Raw genomic sequence first — 16,728 nt, forward strand, 5'->3', positions numbered from 1 at the left:
TTACTGGAGCTGTTCTCATCAATCTCACTAGTTTTGGCTGAGATTGCTATTAATTTCTCAGCCATATTTGACGCAGTTGTTCACTCTCTCCTTCATGGAAACTTTCTTGGATTGCTATACTCTGTGACCTACTGGTTTTCCTCTCATATTTGTAACCCGCTTTCATTCTTTTTTTCTGCTTACCCTTGTCGTTTTCCCTGTAAATACTATTGTAAAGATTCCTGAATCCCACCATTTTTTCTCTGTCTACTCCCCTCTGACATGATCTTTCAACAAGATACTACAATAGCTTCTTATCTGATCTGATTCCTATTCTTGCTAGAGTCTGACCCTCACTGTCTAACCCTGTAGCTGGAGTGATCATGTCAACACAGAAATGAGATCACGCCACATCCATGCTGAAGACCCATCATCACCTTTCCTAGGCACTCAGAACACAATCTGAGCTCCCGACCCTGGTCTCCCAGCTCTGCACGACCTGGGCCCGCCATCCTCTCCTAACACGTGGCCTGTCATCTCCTCCTTGCTCTCTCTGCCTCTGTCCTTTGCTCTGTGCTCCCTGGCCAGTCCCCTCCCCGGGGCTCTGCACGTGCCCTCGCCGCAGCCTGGAGCTCTTCCTCTGCATGTGCACAGGCCGGCTCTCTCTCCTCCTCCAGGCTCTGCCCAAAGGACACCTCCTCAGGAGGGCCTTCCCGACCACGTGGTCCGCTGGGGCTCCCCCTCCTGCTCTCTGTCCCATCCCTGCTTGCTTCTTCCCTAACACGAATTCCAACTGTAATAATTTTGTTGGATCATTGTACACCTACTGCCTGGCGTCCCCATGAGCATGGAAGCTCCATAAGGGCGGGGATTGTTGGCGTCTGTCCTGTTGGCTGCCGCTCCCCGGCTCCTGGCACGGCGCCCGGCACAGAGCAGGACGAGTCAATGGAGAAGAGGTGTCAGACCTGGAGTAAAAAGAAACTCAGGTTTCTGGGAGAGAAAAGATGTATGAGGAAGATCTTATACTGACAGGGATTTGGGGTGGGGTGACGGGGGCCATACAGAGCCTTCAGGTCTAGTGGCCACCACCTGTGTTTCCTCAGAACTTTGGAGGGAGAGAGGCGGGAGTTTGGCGGGGGGGCCATGTAATCTGATGTCAAGCTCGGTAGAGCATGGCATTTCATAGGTAAAGGACAGAAATCATGCCACCAAGTGAGACTTGCTGCTTTTCAGCTTGTAAAGCACGAGCTGCAGCTCAACCCTCAGCACCAGGGACCTGAGCCTCTTTATTCGTTGTACTGTCTTACTTGGTTTCCATATGTGTTCATGGTGCCACGAAGAGAAGAAAGTGCGTTTGTCGTATTACCTTCCTGAGCCCAATTTGAGGGGTCTCAGGCTCCATCTGGTACTTCCTCTTGCTTTATGAAACAATTTCCTCAAAACTGAGGAGCACCGGGTGGTCCCTGTGGGGTTGCCATAATGCACCTACGTCACAGCTCCACTTGTTAATTTGGTTTCCAGATGTTACTGTCACTCACGATGTTCATGAGAAGATGGAAAATGGTCAAATCTCACCCGATGGCTTCCTGTCAAAATCTGCTGCCCCAGAGCTTATGAATATGGCAGGAGATAGTATCCCGCCCGACCAAGTGGATTCCCTGTCTGATGATTTCACTAGTCTCAGGAAAGATGACCTGATGCACAGTCCTGGTAGTAATGCAGTCATAGGAGGAACCAAGAACTGCAGCGTCTCTGCAGATGATCGAAAAGTCTCGGTAGCATCTGCTTTGGAAACTGGGCCAAATACATCACAAATAACTCCTGCTATGGCACAAGGAATCAATGCTGATATAAAACACCAGTTAATGAAGGAAGTTCGAAAATTTGGGCGAAGTAAGTAGTGAAAGACCATCTATCAATAATATAATGGAGGTCCCTTTCCGTTTAGGATTCAGAATAGATTCAAGGTATCTCTTTTTTATTTTATTGGAGTTTAATTGCTTTGTAATGGTATGTTAGTTTCAGCTTCACAACAAAATGAATCAGTTATATATATACATATGTTCCCATATCACTCCCCGCTTGCGTCTCCCTCCCTCCCACCCTCCCTATCCCACCCCTCCAGGCGGTCACAAAGCACCGAGCTGATCTCCCTGTGCTATGCGGCTGCTTCCCACTAGCTATCTACTTTAGGTTTGGTAGTGTATATATGTCCATGCCTCTCTCTCGATTTGTCACAGTTTACCCTTCCCCCTCTCCATATCCTCAAGTCCATTCTCCAGTAAGTCTGTGTCTTTATTCCTGTTTTACCCCTAGGTTCCCCATGACATTTTTTTTTCTTAATTCCATATATATGTGTTAGCATACGGTACTTGTCTCTCTCTTTCTGACTTACTTCACTCTGTATGACAGACTCTAGGTCTATCCACCTCATTACAAATAGCTCAATTTCATTTCTTTTTATGGCTGAGTAATATTCCATTGTATATATGTGCCACATCTTCTTTATCCATTCATCTGATGATGGACACTTAGGTTGTTTCCATCTCCGGGCTATTGTAAATAGAGCTGCAATGAACATTTTGGTACATGATTCTTTTTGAATTATGGTCTTCTCAGGGTATATGCCCAGTAGCGGGAGTGCTGGGTCATATGGTAGTTCTATTTTTAGTTTTTTAAGGGACCTCCATACTGTTCTCCACAGTGGCTGTATCAATTTACATTCCCACCAACAGTGTAAGAGAGTTCCCTTTTCTCCACACCCTCTCCAGCATTCATTGTTTCTAGATTTTTTGATGATGGCCATTCTGACTGGTGTGAGATGATATCTCATTGTAGTTTTAATTTGCATTTCTCTAATGATTAGTGATGTTGAGCATTCTTTCATGTGTTTGTTGGCAGTCTGTATATTTTCTTTGGAGAAATGTCTGTTTAGGTCTTCTGCCCATTTTTGGATTGTGTTGTTTGTTTTTTTCTTATTAAGCTGCATGAGCTGCTTATAAATTTTGGAGATTAATCCTTTGTCAGTTGCTTCATTTGCAAATATTTTCTCCCATTCTGAGGGTTGCCTTTTGGTCTTGTTTATGGTTTCCTTTGCTGTGCAAAAGCTTTGAAGTTTCATTAGGTCCCATTTGTTTATTTTTGTTTTTATTTCCATTTCTCTAGGAGGTGGGTCAAGAAGGACCTTGCTGTGATTTATGTCATAGAGTGTCCTGCCTATGTTTTCCTCTAAGAGTTTGATAGTTTCTGGCCTTACATTTAGGTCTTTAATCCATTTTGAGCTTATTTTTGTGTATGGTGTTAGGGAGTGATCTAATCTCATACTTTTACATGTACCTGTCCAGTTTTCCCAGCACCACTTATTGAAGAGGCTGTCCTTTCTCCACTGTACATTCCTGCCTCCTTTATCAAAGATAAGGTGACCATATGTGCGTGGGTTTATCTCTGGGCTTTCTATCCTGTTCCATTGATCTATCTTTCTGTTTTTGTGCCAGTACCATACTGTCTTGATTACTGTAGCTTTGTAGTATAGTCTGAAGTCAGGAAGCCTGATTCCTCCAGCTCCGTTTTTCGTTCTCAAGATTGATTTTGCTATTCGGGGTCTTTTGTGTTTCCATACAAATTGTGAAATTTTTTTGTTCTAGTTCTGTGAAAAATGCCAGTGGTAGTTTGATAGGGATTGCATTGAATCTGTAGATTGCTTTGGGTAGTAGAATCATTTTCACAATGTTGATTCTTCCAATCCAAGAACATGGTATATCTCTCCATCTATTTGTATCGTCTTTAATTTCTTTCATCAGTGTCTTATAATTTTCTGCATACAGGTCTTTTGTCTCCTTAGGTAGGTTTATTCCTAGATATTTTATTCTTTTTGTTGCAGTGTTAAATGGGAGTGTTTTCTTGATTTCACTTTCAGATTTTTCATCCTTAGTGTAAAGGAATGCCAGAGATTTCTGTGCATTAATTTTGTATCCTGCTACTTTACCAAATTCATTGATTAGCTCTAGTAGTTTTCTGGTAGCATCTTTAGGATTCTCTATGTATAGTATCATGTCATCTGCAAACAGTGACAGCTTTACTTCTTCTTTTCCAATTTGGATTCCTTTTATTTCCTTTTCTTCTCTGATTGCTGTGGCTAAAACTTCCAAAACTATGTTGAATAAGAGTGGTGAGAGTGGGCAACCTTGTCTTGTTCCTGATCTTAGTGGAAATGCTTTCAGTTTTTCCCCATTGAGGACGATGTTGGCTGTGGGTTTGTCATATATGGCCTTTATTATGTTGAGGAAAGTTCCCTCTATGCCTACTTTCTGCAGGGTTTTTATCATAAATGGGTGTTGAATTTTGTCAAAGGCTTTCTCTGCATCTATTGAGATGATCATGTGGTTTTTCTCCTTCAGTTTGTTAATATGGTGTATCACGTTGATTGATTTGCATATATTGAAGAATCCTTGCATTCCTGGAATAAACCCCACTTGATCATGGTGTATGATCCGTTTAATGTGCTGTTGGATTCTGTCTGCTAGTATTTTGTTGAGGATTTTTGCATCTATGTTCATCAGTGATATTGGCCTGTAGTTTTCTTTCTCTGTGACATCCTTGTCTGGTTTTGGTATCAGGGTGATGGTGGCCTCGTAGAATGAGTTTGGGAGTGTTCCTCCGTCTGCTATATTTTGGAAGAGTTTGAGAAGGATAGGTGTTAGCTCTTCTCTAAATGTTTGATAGAATTCGCCTGTGAAGCCATCTGGTCCTGGGCTTTTGTTTGTTGGAAGATTTTTAATTACAGTTTCAATTTCAGTGCTTGTGATTGGTCTGTTCATATTTTCTATTTCTTCCTGATTCAGTCTTGGCAGGTTGTGCCTTTCTAAGGATTTGTCCATTTCTTCCAGGTTGTCCATTTTATTGGCATAGAGTTGCTTGTAGTAATCTCTCATGATCTTTTGTATTTCTGCAGTGTCAGTTGTTACTTCTCCTTTTTCATTTCTAATTCTATTGATTTCAGTCTTCTCCCTTCTTTTCTTGATGAGTCTGGCTAATGGTTTATCAATTTTGTTTATCTTCTCAAAGAACCAGCTTTTAGCTTTGTTGATCTTTGCTATCGTTTCCTTCATTTCTTTTTCATTTCTTTCTGATCTGATTTTTATGATTTCTTTCCTTCTGCTAACTTTGGGCTTTTTTTGTTCTTCTTTCTCTAATTGCTTTAGGTGCAAGGTTAGGTTGTTTATTCGAGATGTTTCCTGTTTCTTAAGGTAGGATTGTATTGCTATAAACTTCCCTCTTACAACTGCTTTTGCTGCATCCCATAGATTTTGAGTCATCGTGTGTCCATTGTCATTTGTTTCTAGGTATTTTTTGATTTCCTCTTTGATTTCTTCAGTGATCACTTCGTTATTCAGTAGTGTATTGTTTAGCCTCCATATGTTTGTATATTTTACAGATCTCTTCCTGTAATTGATGTCTAGTCTCATATCGTTGTGGTCGGAAAAGATACTTGATACAACTTCGATTTTCTTAAATTTACCAAGGCTTGATTTGTGACCCAAGATATGATCTATCCTGGAGAATGTTCCATGAGCACTAGAGAAAAATGTGTATTCTGTTGTTTTTGGATGGAATGTCCTATAAATATCAATTAAGTCCATCTTGTTTAATGTATCATTTAAAGCTTGTGTTTCCTTATTTATTTTCATTTTGGATGATCTGTCCATGGGTGAAAGTGGGGTGTTAAAGTCCCCTACTATGAATGTGTTACTGTCGATTTCCCCTTTTATGGCTGTTAGTATTTGCCTTATGTATTGAGAGGCTCCTATGTTGGGTGCATAAATATTTACAATTGTTATATCTTCTTCTTGGATCGATCCCTTGATCATTATGTAGTGTCCTTCTTTGTCTCTTCTAATAGTCTTTATTTTAAAGTCTATTTTGTCTGATATGAGAATTGCTACTCCAGCTTTCTTTTGGTTTCCATTTGCATGAAATATCTTTTTCCATCCCCTTACTTTGAGTCTGTATGTGTCTCTAGGTCTGAAGTGGGTCTCTTGTAGACAGCAAATATATGGGTCCTGTTTTTGTATCCATTCAGCCAATCTGTCTTTTGGTGGGAGCATTTAGTCCATTTACATTTAAGGTAATTATCGATATGTATGTTCCTATTCCCATTTTCTTAATTGTTTTGGGTTCGTTATTGTAGGTCTTTTCCTTCTCTTGTGTTTCTTGCCTAGAGAAGTTCCTTTAGCAGTTGTTGTAGAGCTGGTTTGGTGGTGCTGAACTCTCTCAGCTTTTGCTTATCTGTAAAGGTTTTAATTTCTCCATCAAATCTGAATGAGATCCTTGCTGGGTAGAGTAATCTTGGTTGCAGGTTTTTCTCCTTCATCACTTTCAATATGTCCTGCCACTCCCTTCTGGCTTGCAGAGTTTCTGCTGAAAGATCAGCTGTTAACCTTATGGGGATTCCCTTGTGTGTTATTTGTTGGTTTTCCCTTGCTGCTTTTAATATGTTTTCTTTGTATTTAATTTTTGACAGTTTGATTAATATGTGTCTTGGTGTATTTCTCCTTGGATTTTTCCTGTATGGGACTCTCTGTGCTTCCTGGACTTGATTAACTATTTCCTTTCCCATATTAGGGAAGTTTTCAACTATAACCTCTTCAAATATTTTCTCAGTCCCTTTCTTTTTCTCTTCTTCTTCTGGAACCCCTATAATTCGAATGTTGGTGCGTTTCATGTTGTCCCAGAAGTCTTTGTGACTGTCCTCAGTTCTTTTCATTCTTTTTTCTTTATTCTGCTCTGCAGTAGTTATTTCCACTCTTTTATCTTCCAGGTCACTTATCCGTTCTTCTGCCTCAGTTATTCTGCTATTGATCCCATCTAGAGTATTTTTCATTTCATTTATTGTGTTGTCCATCATTGTTTGTTTCATCTTTAGTTCTTCTAGGTCCTTGTTAAATGTTTCTTGCATTTTGTCTATTCTATTTCCAAGATTTTGGATCATCTTTACTATCATTATTCTGAATTCTTTTTCAGGTAGACTGCCTATTTCTTCTTCATTTGTTAGGTCTGGTGTGTTTTTCCCTTGCTCCTTCATCTGCTGTGTGTTTTTCTGTCTTCTCATTTTGCTGATCTTACTGTGTTTGGGGTCTCCTTTTTGCAGACTGTAGGTTCGTAGTTCCCGTTGTTTTTGGTGTCTGTCTCCAGTGGCTAAGGTTGGTTCAGTGGGTTGTGTAGGCTTTCTGGTGGAGGGGACTAGTGCCTGTGTTCTGGTGAATGGGGCCGGATCTTGTCTTTCTGGTGGGCAGGTCCACGTCTGGTGGTGTGTTTTGGGGTGTCTGTCGACTTATTATGATTTTGGGCAGCCTCTCTGCTAATGGGAGGGGTTGTGTTCCTGTCTTGCTAGTTGTTTGGCATGGATGTCCAGCACTGTAGCTTGCTGGTTGTTGAGTGAAGCTGGGTGCTGGTGTTGAGATGGAGATCTCTGGGAGATTTTCGCCATCTGATATTATGTGCAGCTGGGAGGTCTCTTGTGGACCACTGTCCTGAAGTTGGCTCTCCCACCTCAGAGGCACAGCACTGACTCCTGGCTGCAGCACCAAGAGCCTTTTCATCCACACGGCTCAGAAGAAAAGGGAGAAAAAGTAGAAAGAAAGAATTAGTAGAAGTAGAAAGAAAGAAAGAAAGGAGGGAGGGAGGGAGCAAGGAAGGAGGGAAGGAAGGAAAAAAATAAAGAAAGACGATAAAGTAAAATTAAGATAAAATATAATAAAGTTATTAAAATAAATAATTATTAAGAGGAAAAAAAACCCAAAAAACAAAAAAATGGATGGATAGAACCCTGGAACAAATAGTGGAAGCAAAGGTATACAGACAAAATCTCACACAGAAGCATACACATACACACTCACAAAAAAAGGAAAAGGGGAAAAATCATAAATCTTGCTCTCGAAGTCCACCTCCTTAATTTGGGATGATTCGTTGTCTATTCATGTATTCCACAGCTGCAGGGTACATCAAGTTGATTGTGGAGCTTTAATCCGCTGCTCCTGAGGCTGCTGGGAGAGATTTCCCTTTCTCTTCTTTATTCTCACAGCTCCCAGGGGCTCAGCTTTGGATTTGGCCCCGCCTCTCCGTGCGCCGGAGGGCGTCTGTTCTTCGCTCAGACAGGACGGGGTTAAAGGAGCCGCTGATTCGGGGGCTCTGGCTCACTCAGGCCGGCAGGAGGGAGGGGCACGGAGTGCGGGGCGGGCCTGCGGCGGCAGAGGCCGGCGTGACGTTGAATCAGCCTGAGGCGCGCCGTGCATTCTCCCGGGGGAGTTGTCCCTGGATCCCGGGACCCTGGCAGTGGCGGGCTGCACAGGCTCCCCGGAAGGGGGTGTGGATAGTGACCTGTGCCCTTACACAGGCTTCTTGGTGGCGGCAGCAGCAGCCTTAGCATCTCATGCCCGTCTCTGGGGTCCGCCCTTTTAACCGTGGCTCGCGCCCGTCTCTGGAGCTCCTTTAAGCAGCCTTCTTAATCCCCTCTCCCGCACCAGGAAATAAAGAGGGAAGAAAAAGTCTCTTGCCTCTTCGGCAGCTCCAGACTTTTCCCAGGACTCCCTCCCGGCTAGCCGTGGCGCACTAACCCCTTCAGGCTGTGTTCACGCCGCCAACCCCAGTCCTCTCCCTGCGCTCCGACGAAGCTGGAGCCTCAGCTCCCAGCCCCGCCCGCTCCGGCGGGGGAGCAGACAAGCCTCTCGGGCTGCTCAGTGCCGGTCGGTCAGCCCTGATCCTCTGTGCGGGAATCTCTCCGCTTTGCCCTCCGCACCCCTGTTGCTGTGCTCTCCTCCGCGGCTCCGAAGCTGCCCCCGTCTGCCACCCGCAGCCTCCGCCCGCGAAGGGGCTTCCTAGTGTGTGGACACTTTTGCTCTTTCACACCTCCCTCCCACTGGTGCAGGTCCCGTCCCTATCCTTTTGTCTCTGTTTATTCTTTTTTCTTTCGCCCTACCCAGGTACGTGGGGGGTTTCTTGCCTTTTGGGAGGTCTGAGGTCTTCTGCCAGCGTTCAGTAGGTGTTCTGTAGGAGTTGTTCCACGTGTAGATGTATTTCTGGTGTATCTGTGGGGAGGAAGGTGATCTCCGCGTCTTACTCTTCCGCCATCTTCCCGGAAGTTCCACTCAAGGTATCTCTTGAGGTGCATTTTTGGGAAGTATTGGGCTTTCACATAATTTAAAATGATTCCTCTTGCTTTACCTAAAAAAGACCCAATACACCTTTCTCTCTCTTTTTCCCCTTACTTACTGTAATAGTTTCCTTTTGCTGCTGTAACAAGTTATCACAAACTTCGTGGCTCAAAACTGTATTATCTTAGAGTTGTGGAAGTCAGATCTGAAATTATTTTCACTGGGCTAGCACGAAGGTGTTGGCAGGCCAGGGTTCCTTCTGCAGGCTCTAGGGAGAATCTTTTTCCTTGCCTCTTCCAGCTTCTACAGGCTGCCCGTGTTCCTTCGCTCGTGGGCCCTTCCTCCATCTTCAAGCCAGCAACTTAGCCCCTTCTCTGCTCCCACCCTTACATCTTTTCTTTCTGACCAGCTCTACTGCCTCCCTTTTATAAGGATATTTGTGGTTACGTTGGGCAACATGTATAAACATGGATAATCTCCCCATCTCAAGAGCCATAACTTAATCACATCTGCAAAGTAAGGTCTCTTTTGCCATATAAGGTAACATGTTCACAGGTTCTCAGAATTAGGACATGGACAACTTGGGGGGCCATTATTCAGCAGACCACATTTAATTAGTGTTTAGAGTTTCCCTAGCAGATATGTGCGGATATCTTGATTTGAGTGTTTCAAATACAAACTATACCTAACTTTCCACACACGAGGAATGATTACTGATGATGTGTAAAGATTGAATTTTATTTTTCATCCATATTTTTAAAAATACTAATTTTTTTTTTACTAATTTTTTTTAAATATCTGCAGAGTATGAAAGAATTTTCATTTTGCTTGAAGGAGTGCAAGGACCTCTTGCAGTGAGGAAACAATTTATTGAATTTACCATCAAGGAAGCTGCAAGGTGGGTGTAAAGAGGAACTCTTCATTGTGTTTTTTGGAGCAGGAGGGCCGCCCAATGCAAGACAGGTGGAGGGATTGGTTCTGCCTTGCTTTTCTTTTTTGTTTTAATTAATTAATTAATTAATATTTGGCTCCATTGGATCTTCGTTGCTCCACATGAGCTTTCCCTAGTTGCAGCGAGTGCGGGCTACTCTTTGTTGCAGTGCGACGGCTTCTCATTGCAGTGTGACGGCTTCTCATTGCAGTGGCTTCTCTCGTTGTGGAGCACGGGCTCTAGGTGCACAGGCTTCAGTAGTTGTGGCACGCGGGCTCAGTAGTTGTGGCTCACGGGCTTAGTTGCTCTGCGGCATGTGGGATCTTCCCGGACCAGGGCTCGAACCCGTGTCCCCTGCATTGGCAGACGGATTCTTAACCACTGTGCCACCAGGGAAGTCCTGCCTTGCTTTCCTAAGCCCTGGCCCTCAGTCATAGTTACGGCTGTCTGCAGAGGCGTTTAGATCAATACTACCTGAGGCCAACTCAGTCATCCAGGTCTGTGGAGCCTTTTGCACTCCTCACAGTCTGAGGTGGGCTTAGGCTCTCAGCTGGTAATCTCGGTATTAGCTAAGCCTGTCTTTACACGGACATACATTTTCTATTTCCCACGTGAATGGCCAGTCCCACGTTGTATCCCACACGGTGCCTCACGCATCATAAATGCTTTAAGGACCTTTCGGATAATAAAATTTCTTCTTCGTTTTTAGGTTCAAAAGACGAGTCTTAATTCAGTACCTCGAGAAGCTACTAGAAGAAATAGAATCCCATCACCTTCCCAACAGCGTTTAATCACGTCAACAGCAGATCACGATGTTAACGCAACGACCGGGGAGGAAAAAGAATGAGTGTTCTGTGCTGTAGGATAATGGGACATTGTTGATCATCCTACGGTGTTTCAGTCAAGGGAACTGCCTTCCAGAGGCTAAGAGAAAGCAGTGGAGCTTCTTGTTTTCAGATTCTCTGGCGGGAAAAGCTGGCTTTTGCCCTGTGAGTGTTCTTTGAAAGTATTACTTGGTTGTTTTGTTGTTACTTTTCCCAATTGAGGAAGGTGATGTTATTAATCCAGCAGGTTAAAATCAGTAAACCCTGTCGCCCCTACCACATGTGATAAGGGTTCACTCTTGAACTTGGCCGTCCTGGGCACTTCCAGAGTGACTAGGGGCCACGTGCAGGTGGGGCACTACTTGGTGCTGTTACTATGTCCTTTAGAAAGAATAGGTGTTCAGAGGCCAACTGGTAATCTTGTGTGTGCTGAACAAAGTTTTCAACCGTTCCTAGTTGTGCCTTTAAAACCATGCAAGATTCAGGACAGTTTGGATCAAAGAGTAAGAAAGCTGCTATTTGGGTAAGTTATTTCTCCGTGGGAGGGTCACGGGGAGTCACCAAACAATCTACCTGCAACTCCCTTCAATTGTGTCTACAGGCATTACAAAGTGCACCTGAGGCTGCCTCGACCCCTGACATTTGTTCTCGCATGTGACGACAGAAAGTCTTCAGGGGGACTTGTGCATTCTGTGCTTCAGAAGCAGTAAAAGAAAAAATAATGCATATATTTCCTTTAATGTTTATACAAAGGTTTATATGGGGCAGTATTGTTATGTTTGTGTTAATATGCAAAAATATAAGTGTGCAAAGAGATTCTGACATTGCATATATATATCATTTTATTGATCTTTCACAAGGCCCCTGATGCTAGAGAAATTTCTAGTTTTCTGTTTCTTCTGATTTGTTATTCCTTTCAGAAAAAAAAGTGCACACTGTTGGGTTTTTTAAAATAAATTTATTATTTTTTGGCTGCGTTGGGTCCTCCGTTGCTGTGCGCGGGCTTTCTTTAGTTGCCGTGAACAGAGGCTACTCTTCCTTGCGTTGTGAGGGCTTCTCATCGCGGTGGCTTCTCTTGTTGTGCAGCACAGGCTCCAGGAATGCAAGCTTCAGCAGTTATGGCACACGGGCTTCAGTAGTTGTGGCACACGGGCCTAGCTGCTCTGCAGCATGTGGGATCTTCCCGGGCCAGGGCTTGAACCCGTGTTCCCTACCTTGGCAGGCGGATTTCCAACCACTGTGCCACCAGGGAAGCCACCACACTGCTAAATTAAGATGTTAGCGGAAGGATGTAAGCTTCAAAACGTCACCCACGGAACTTAGTGATATTGGTGAACGTGGTGTAGGGCACTCTGGGTAGGGTCCTCCAGGAACACTGGAAACACTGGGAAAACAATGATCGGAATCAGGTTTATTGGATCTCTGGAAGATCATCAGAGGTTTACAGCAACCAAGCGAATGTTAAGTCTGAAGAAGAGCCATGAAATGTGACAGGAGAATTTGCTGGCATTTTTAAGTTATTCTTGCCCCAGCCCTTCCCTAGTAGAGCAGCGGTCTTGAAGATGTCAGCCCGCATTCCAAGTGAGGGTTCCTGGCTCAGGAGGGAGGAGAGTAGACCTTACTCCCAAGGAATTTTGTTTGTTTAAAGCTGTCTAGAAGGCTCCCTGAAGGACTGACGCAAGGGGACTTTTTGCTTTTCTGTTGCCTTAACTCTAAGCTCTTTTAGAGTGGAGAAGCAGCTATGTGAAGGACGTTCCTCAGAAACATTGAAAGGCAAGTGAATAAGCTTATGGCAAACAACAGACAAATAGGACTGAGCAAAGAGCATACAACAGAGCACTTTTTCTTTCTTGGCACTCTCAATACATACAGAAATGAGCTGGACAGTTCAACTACTAAGCAAACATTCACAGAGCTCTGACACTCATGATTTATTGTCTCAATGCCCTTTACAAGTTGAAAAGCTGAAAGTCTCAATGTCAAGATGTCTGATATTCACACTCTATCACCCCAAATCCCTGTCAGTATATGATCTTCCTCATGCATCTTTTCTCTCTCAGAAACCTGAGTTTCTTTTTACTCCAGGTCTGACACCTCTTCTCCATTGACTCGTCCTGCTCTGTGCCGGACGCCGTGCCAGGAGCCGGGGAGCGGCAGCCAACAGGACAGACGCCAACAATCCCCGCCCTTATGGAGCTTCCATGCTCATGGGGACGCCAGGCAGTAGGTGTACAATGATCCAACAAAATTATTACAGTTGGAATTCGTGTTAGGGAAGAAGCAAGCAGGGATGGGACAGAGAGCAGGAGGGGGAGCCCCAGCGGACCACGTGGTCGGGAAGGCCCTCCTGAGGAGGTGTCCTTTGGGCAGAGCCTGGAGGAGGAGAGAGAGCCGGCCTGTGCACATGCAGAGGAAGAGCTCCAGGCTGCGGCGAGGGCACGTGCAGAGCCCCGGGGAGGGGACTGGCCAGGGAGCACAGAGCAAAGGACAGAGGCAGAGAGAGCAAGGAGGTGACGACAGGCCACGTGTTAGGAGAGGATGGCGGGCCCAGGTCGTGCAGAGCTGGGAGACCAGGGTCGGGAGCTCAGATTGTGTTCTGAGTGCCTAGGAAAGGTGATGATGGGTCTTCAGCATGGATGTGGCGTGATCTCATTTCTGTGTTGGCGTGATCACTTTGTCTGCAGGGCAGGAAGTGACTTAGATGTGCAGGAGATGGGAAGTAGGGAAATCAGATAAGAAGCTATTGGAGTAGCTTGGTGACATGATGGTAGCACAGATCAGAGGAATGGAGAGAAATGGTGGGATGCGGGATTTTTATTGGGCATCAAATTGCTGATCTTGCTAAAGGATGGAAGTGAGAATAATAAGTAATAATAACAGGCATCTCGAGTGAATCTGGGTGTTTTAGCCTAAACTACTGGGTAGGTCATAGTACCAAGTGTGCGCAGGTATTAGGCAACTGCTCGCAAGAATGGAGTGTGGCCAAACTTTCCTGATCCTGGTTCAGTGACCTCACATTGGTAGCTTAACCTAGGCCATGGTGGGACTATTTATACTATGGATATCTACAAACTTTAAATACTAGGGCTTCTAAACCCTCCCATGTCCTCCATATCTGTGGACAGCAGGTTGTTACACCTTTATGTATGTTACACCTGATGGATGGTGTTATTAGCTGAGATAGAGAAGGCTGAAAGTAGAGCATTTTTAGAGAGGGAAAGGTCAGAAGTTCAAACACGTAGAACCGGTTGGATTTTAGATATGTAGTAGATAGTCATTGGAGATACCATGTAAGCAGTTGTATATGAGCCTGAATTTCAGGAGCAAGTTGTGGTCTAGAGGTACAAAGGTGAGAGTTCTTGTAGTGTGAATCATATTTAAAGTTGTAAGACTGCATGGGGTCACCTAGGGAGATAGTAGATTGAAGAGAAAGGAGCCCAATATTCAGCTTTGGGTCCCTGCAATACTTAGAGGTGGGAAAGAAGAGAAAAAAACCAGAAAGGGAAGAAAGAAAATGAGTCACTTGTAAGGGGGCAAGGAATCCAGGAGAATGTGGTGTCTGGGGAACCTAAAAGTTTTCCATGGAAGAGGGAGTGAACAACTGTATCACGTGCTGCTGAGAAATTAATGCCGAAGTGTAGCAGATGCTGGTGACCTTGACCCTGTTTCAGTGGAATACAGTAAGAAGGAGCCAGACTGCACTGGGTTAAAGCATGAACAGAGTGTGAAGACAGGCAGAACGTGAGCAGACCCGTCCTCTTGTTTAGCCCGTCATCTCCTTCTGCCTCAGGAACCTGCTTTATTCTAACTCTTGCAGCAACTTCAAATGGTTGGCCGTAACTAGGGCCTTGCCCCTCTACTGGCAAACATGCTCATATCTGTCCATCCTCCAAGGACATAACTATAAGCTTCCTTTGACATGGCTGAACCCTAGAGATGGGGTTCCCCCTCTCCTTCCTGTTTGCTGAACCACGCTGACATTCTCCGCCTTCTCTTAGAGGATGAGAGGCTCTTGGGCTCTCCAGGATGTTTCATTTGTTTTTGATGCTCTGCTGCAAATTGACCTGCTTCATCATGCTTTGTTTGCTGAAAAACGTCAGTGGACATATTCCATTAAAGACAAAATGCAATCATTGGAAAATCACAGTCTTCATACGCATACACCCATATACAGCCATGCATTTATGTCATTAAAAGAAGTTTAAATCATGGGCCAAAGATTTACTGCCACCCAACACACACTATGTTCTCAGAAAATGCAATCCAATTTTAATCTAGTCTAAGTGAAATAAGGAAAAGGTAAAATACAAGGTGTTATCCAAAGCCAAACATGGTACAACCCTGATTACTAAGAATGCTGGGGAATGACTGGTTCTCATTAACCAAAGTGATAAAACACATGGTTATCTCTTTGGAGAAACACACACCATTTTGCTTCAGTGCTTGTTAGGTGAGGAATAAAGGAAATATCTTTTTAGTCATTTTGTGCTTTAAATCAATTAACATACTGATTAACACTTTATGAAATGGTACATGTCGATGGTGAAAGGTAGAATATTGAAAATGTAAATCTCCCCATCTGTAATCTATGGAGATGCAAATATGTCACTTTTGGGGCTGGGCAGGTGTAGGGAGTGCTTTTCAGTGTTGGTGGCAAATGAAACATGAAATCGAAGGGTATAATAGGTTAGCTGAGAGTTGTTTTCATCAAAGGATAACCCAGGAATATGCCTCTGCATTATCCGAATACAGTTTCGACAAAAATATTTTCCCAAACCATTTGCATTTCCCATAAAAGAGGAGCCCAGAATGGGCGAAAACATTTTCATTGAGCATTTACTCTCTACCAGGTACTGTTTTAAATGCTTTACGTGTATTAACTCAATCCTTCACCAAACCCTATGAGTTAGGTGTGATTATTATCTGCATTATTAAAAATGAGGAAACTAAGGCACAGAAGATTAAGAAAAACTCCAATTAATTGAAGAGTTTGGGGGTAAAGTAGAATAACTTTCAATCTAGTTTTGTTATAGAAGAGATTGTTTTATGTTCTGTGCCTTTATATCAATGATCTCCTCCATGAGTGCAGATATAGTCCTCTTTGCACCTAGTACTTCATTTTTCTTTTCTTTCTTTTTTTTTTTTTTTGGCCACATCGTGCGGCTTGCAGGATCTTAGTTCCCTGACCGGGATCAAACCCAGGCCCCTGGCAGTGGAAGCGTGGAATCCTAGCCACTGTACTGCCAGGGAATTCCCTAGTACTTCATTTTTCAAGAGGAACAGTCAGTTATTGTCTAGATAGAGCACAAGTTGCTTGAATAATGGGAACAGGAAGTAGAGTGTAATCTGCATATTAAGTGAGTTACTGTGGGGTGGGAAAGAATATAGACCCTGGCTCTATCTCTTATCACCTGTGTCACTCAGGGCAAGGCATTTGACCACTGTCAGCCTTGATTTCTTCTTATTAAAGGACAGATAGTAATACTCATCTACAGAACAGTTGTGAGCATTAAATGTTATCATTGAAACACCAGCTCCTAACACACTACTATATATAAAATAGGTAAACAACAAGGACCCACTGTGTAACACAGGGAACTATACTCAATATCGTGTAATAACTTATAATGGAAAAGAATCTGAAAAAGAATATATATATGTATAACTGAATCACTTTGCTGTACACTTGAAACTAGCACAACATTGTAAATGAACTATACCTCAATTTTAAAAAAGAATAAAAAACACCACCAGGTCCTAGTCCAATAAATAACAACTATTATTTCTGTTCAACCAACACATCTTGGATCAGGAGGCTCCCACTTTCTGTTTACACAAGAATCCC

The 16,728-nt window shown here is 43.6% G+C and overlaps 1 protein-coding gene across 1 annotated transcript; it reads left to right on the forward strand.

The window, feature by feature from the left end:
• The first annotated feature begins 374 nt into the window (after nt 1-374).
• Nucleotides 375-11,423, forward strand: LOC149744172 (integrator complex subunit 6-like). Its single transcript, XM_089904063.1, has 3 exons — nt 375-1,872; nt 9,933-10,026; nt 10,769-11,423. The coding sequence occupies exons 1-3, from the start codon at nt 1,533-1,535 to the stop codon at nt 10,848-10,850; spliced, it is 516 nt and encodes a 171-aa protein (XP_089760189.1). The 5' UTR covers nt 375-1,532; the 3' UTR covers nt 10,851-11,423.
• The last annotated feature ends 5,305 nt before the right edge of the window (nt 11,424-16,728 follow it).

The sequence above is a fragment of the Delphinapterus leucas genome, chromosome X, assembly GCF_059928025.1.
Source record: "Delphinapterus leucas isolate spDelLeu-1000000601 "Yukka" chromosome X, BTC_Dleu_Yukka2, whole genome shotgun sequence".
NCBI classification, from domain to species: Eukaryota; Metazoa; Chordata; class Mammalia; order Artiodactyla; family Monodontidae; genus Delphinapterus; species Delphinapterus leucas.

Excerpts from the sequence above, each read along its gene's own strand:
- LOC149744172 (XM_089904063.1), top strand. The coding sequence starts at position 1,533 with ATGGAAAATGGTCAAATCTCACCCGATGGCTTCCTGTCAAAATCTGCT. Across the intron at positions 1,873-9,932 it reads AGTTCGAAAATTTGGGCGAA|AGTATGAAAGAATTTTCATT; the intron begins GTAAGTAGTGAA and ends AAATATCTGCAG. Across the intron at positions 10,027-10,768 it reads ACCATCAAGGAAGCTGCAAG|GTTCAAAAGACGAGTCTTAA; the intron begins GTGGGTGTAAAG and ends CTTCGTTTTTAG.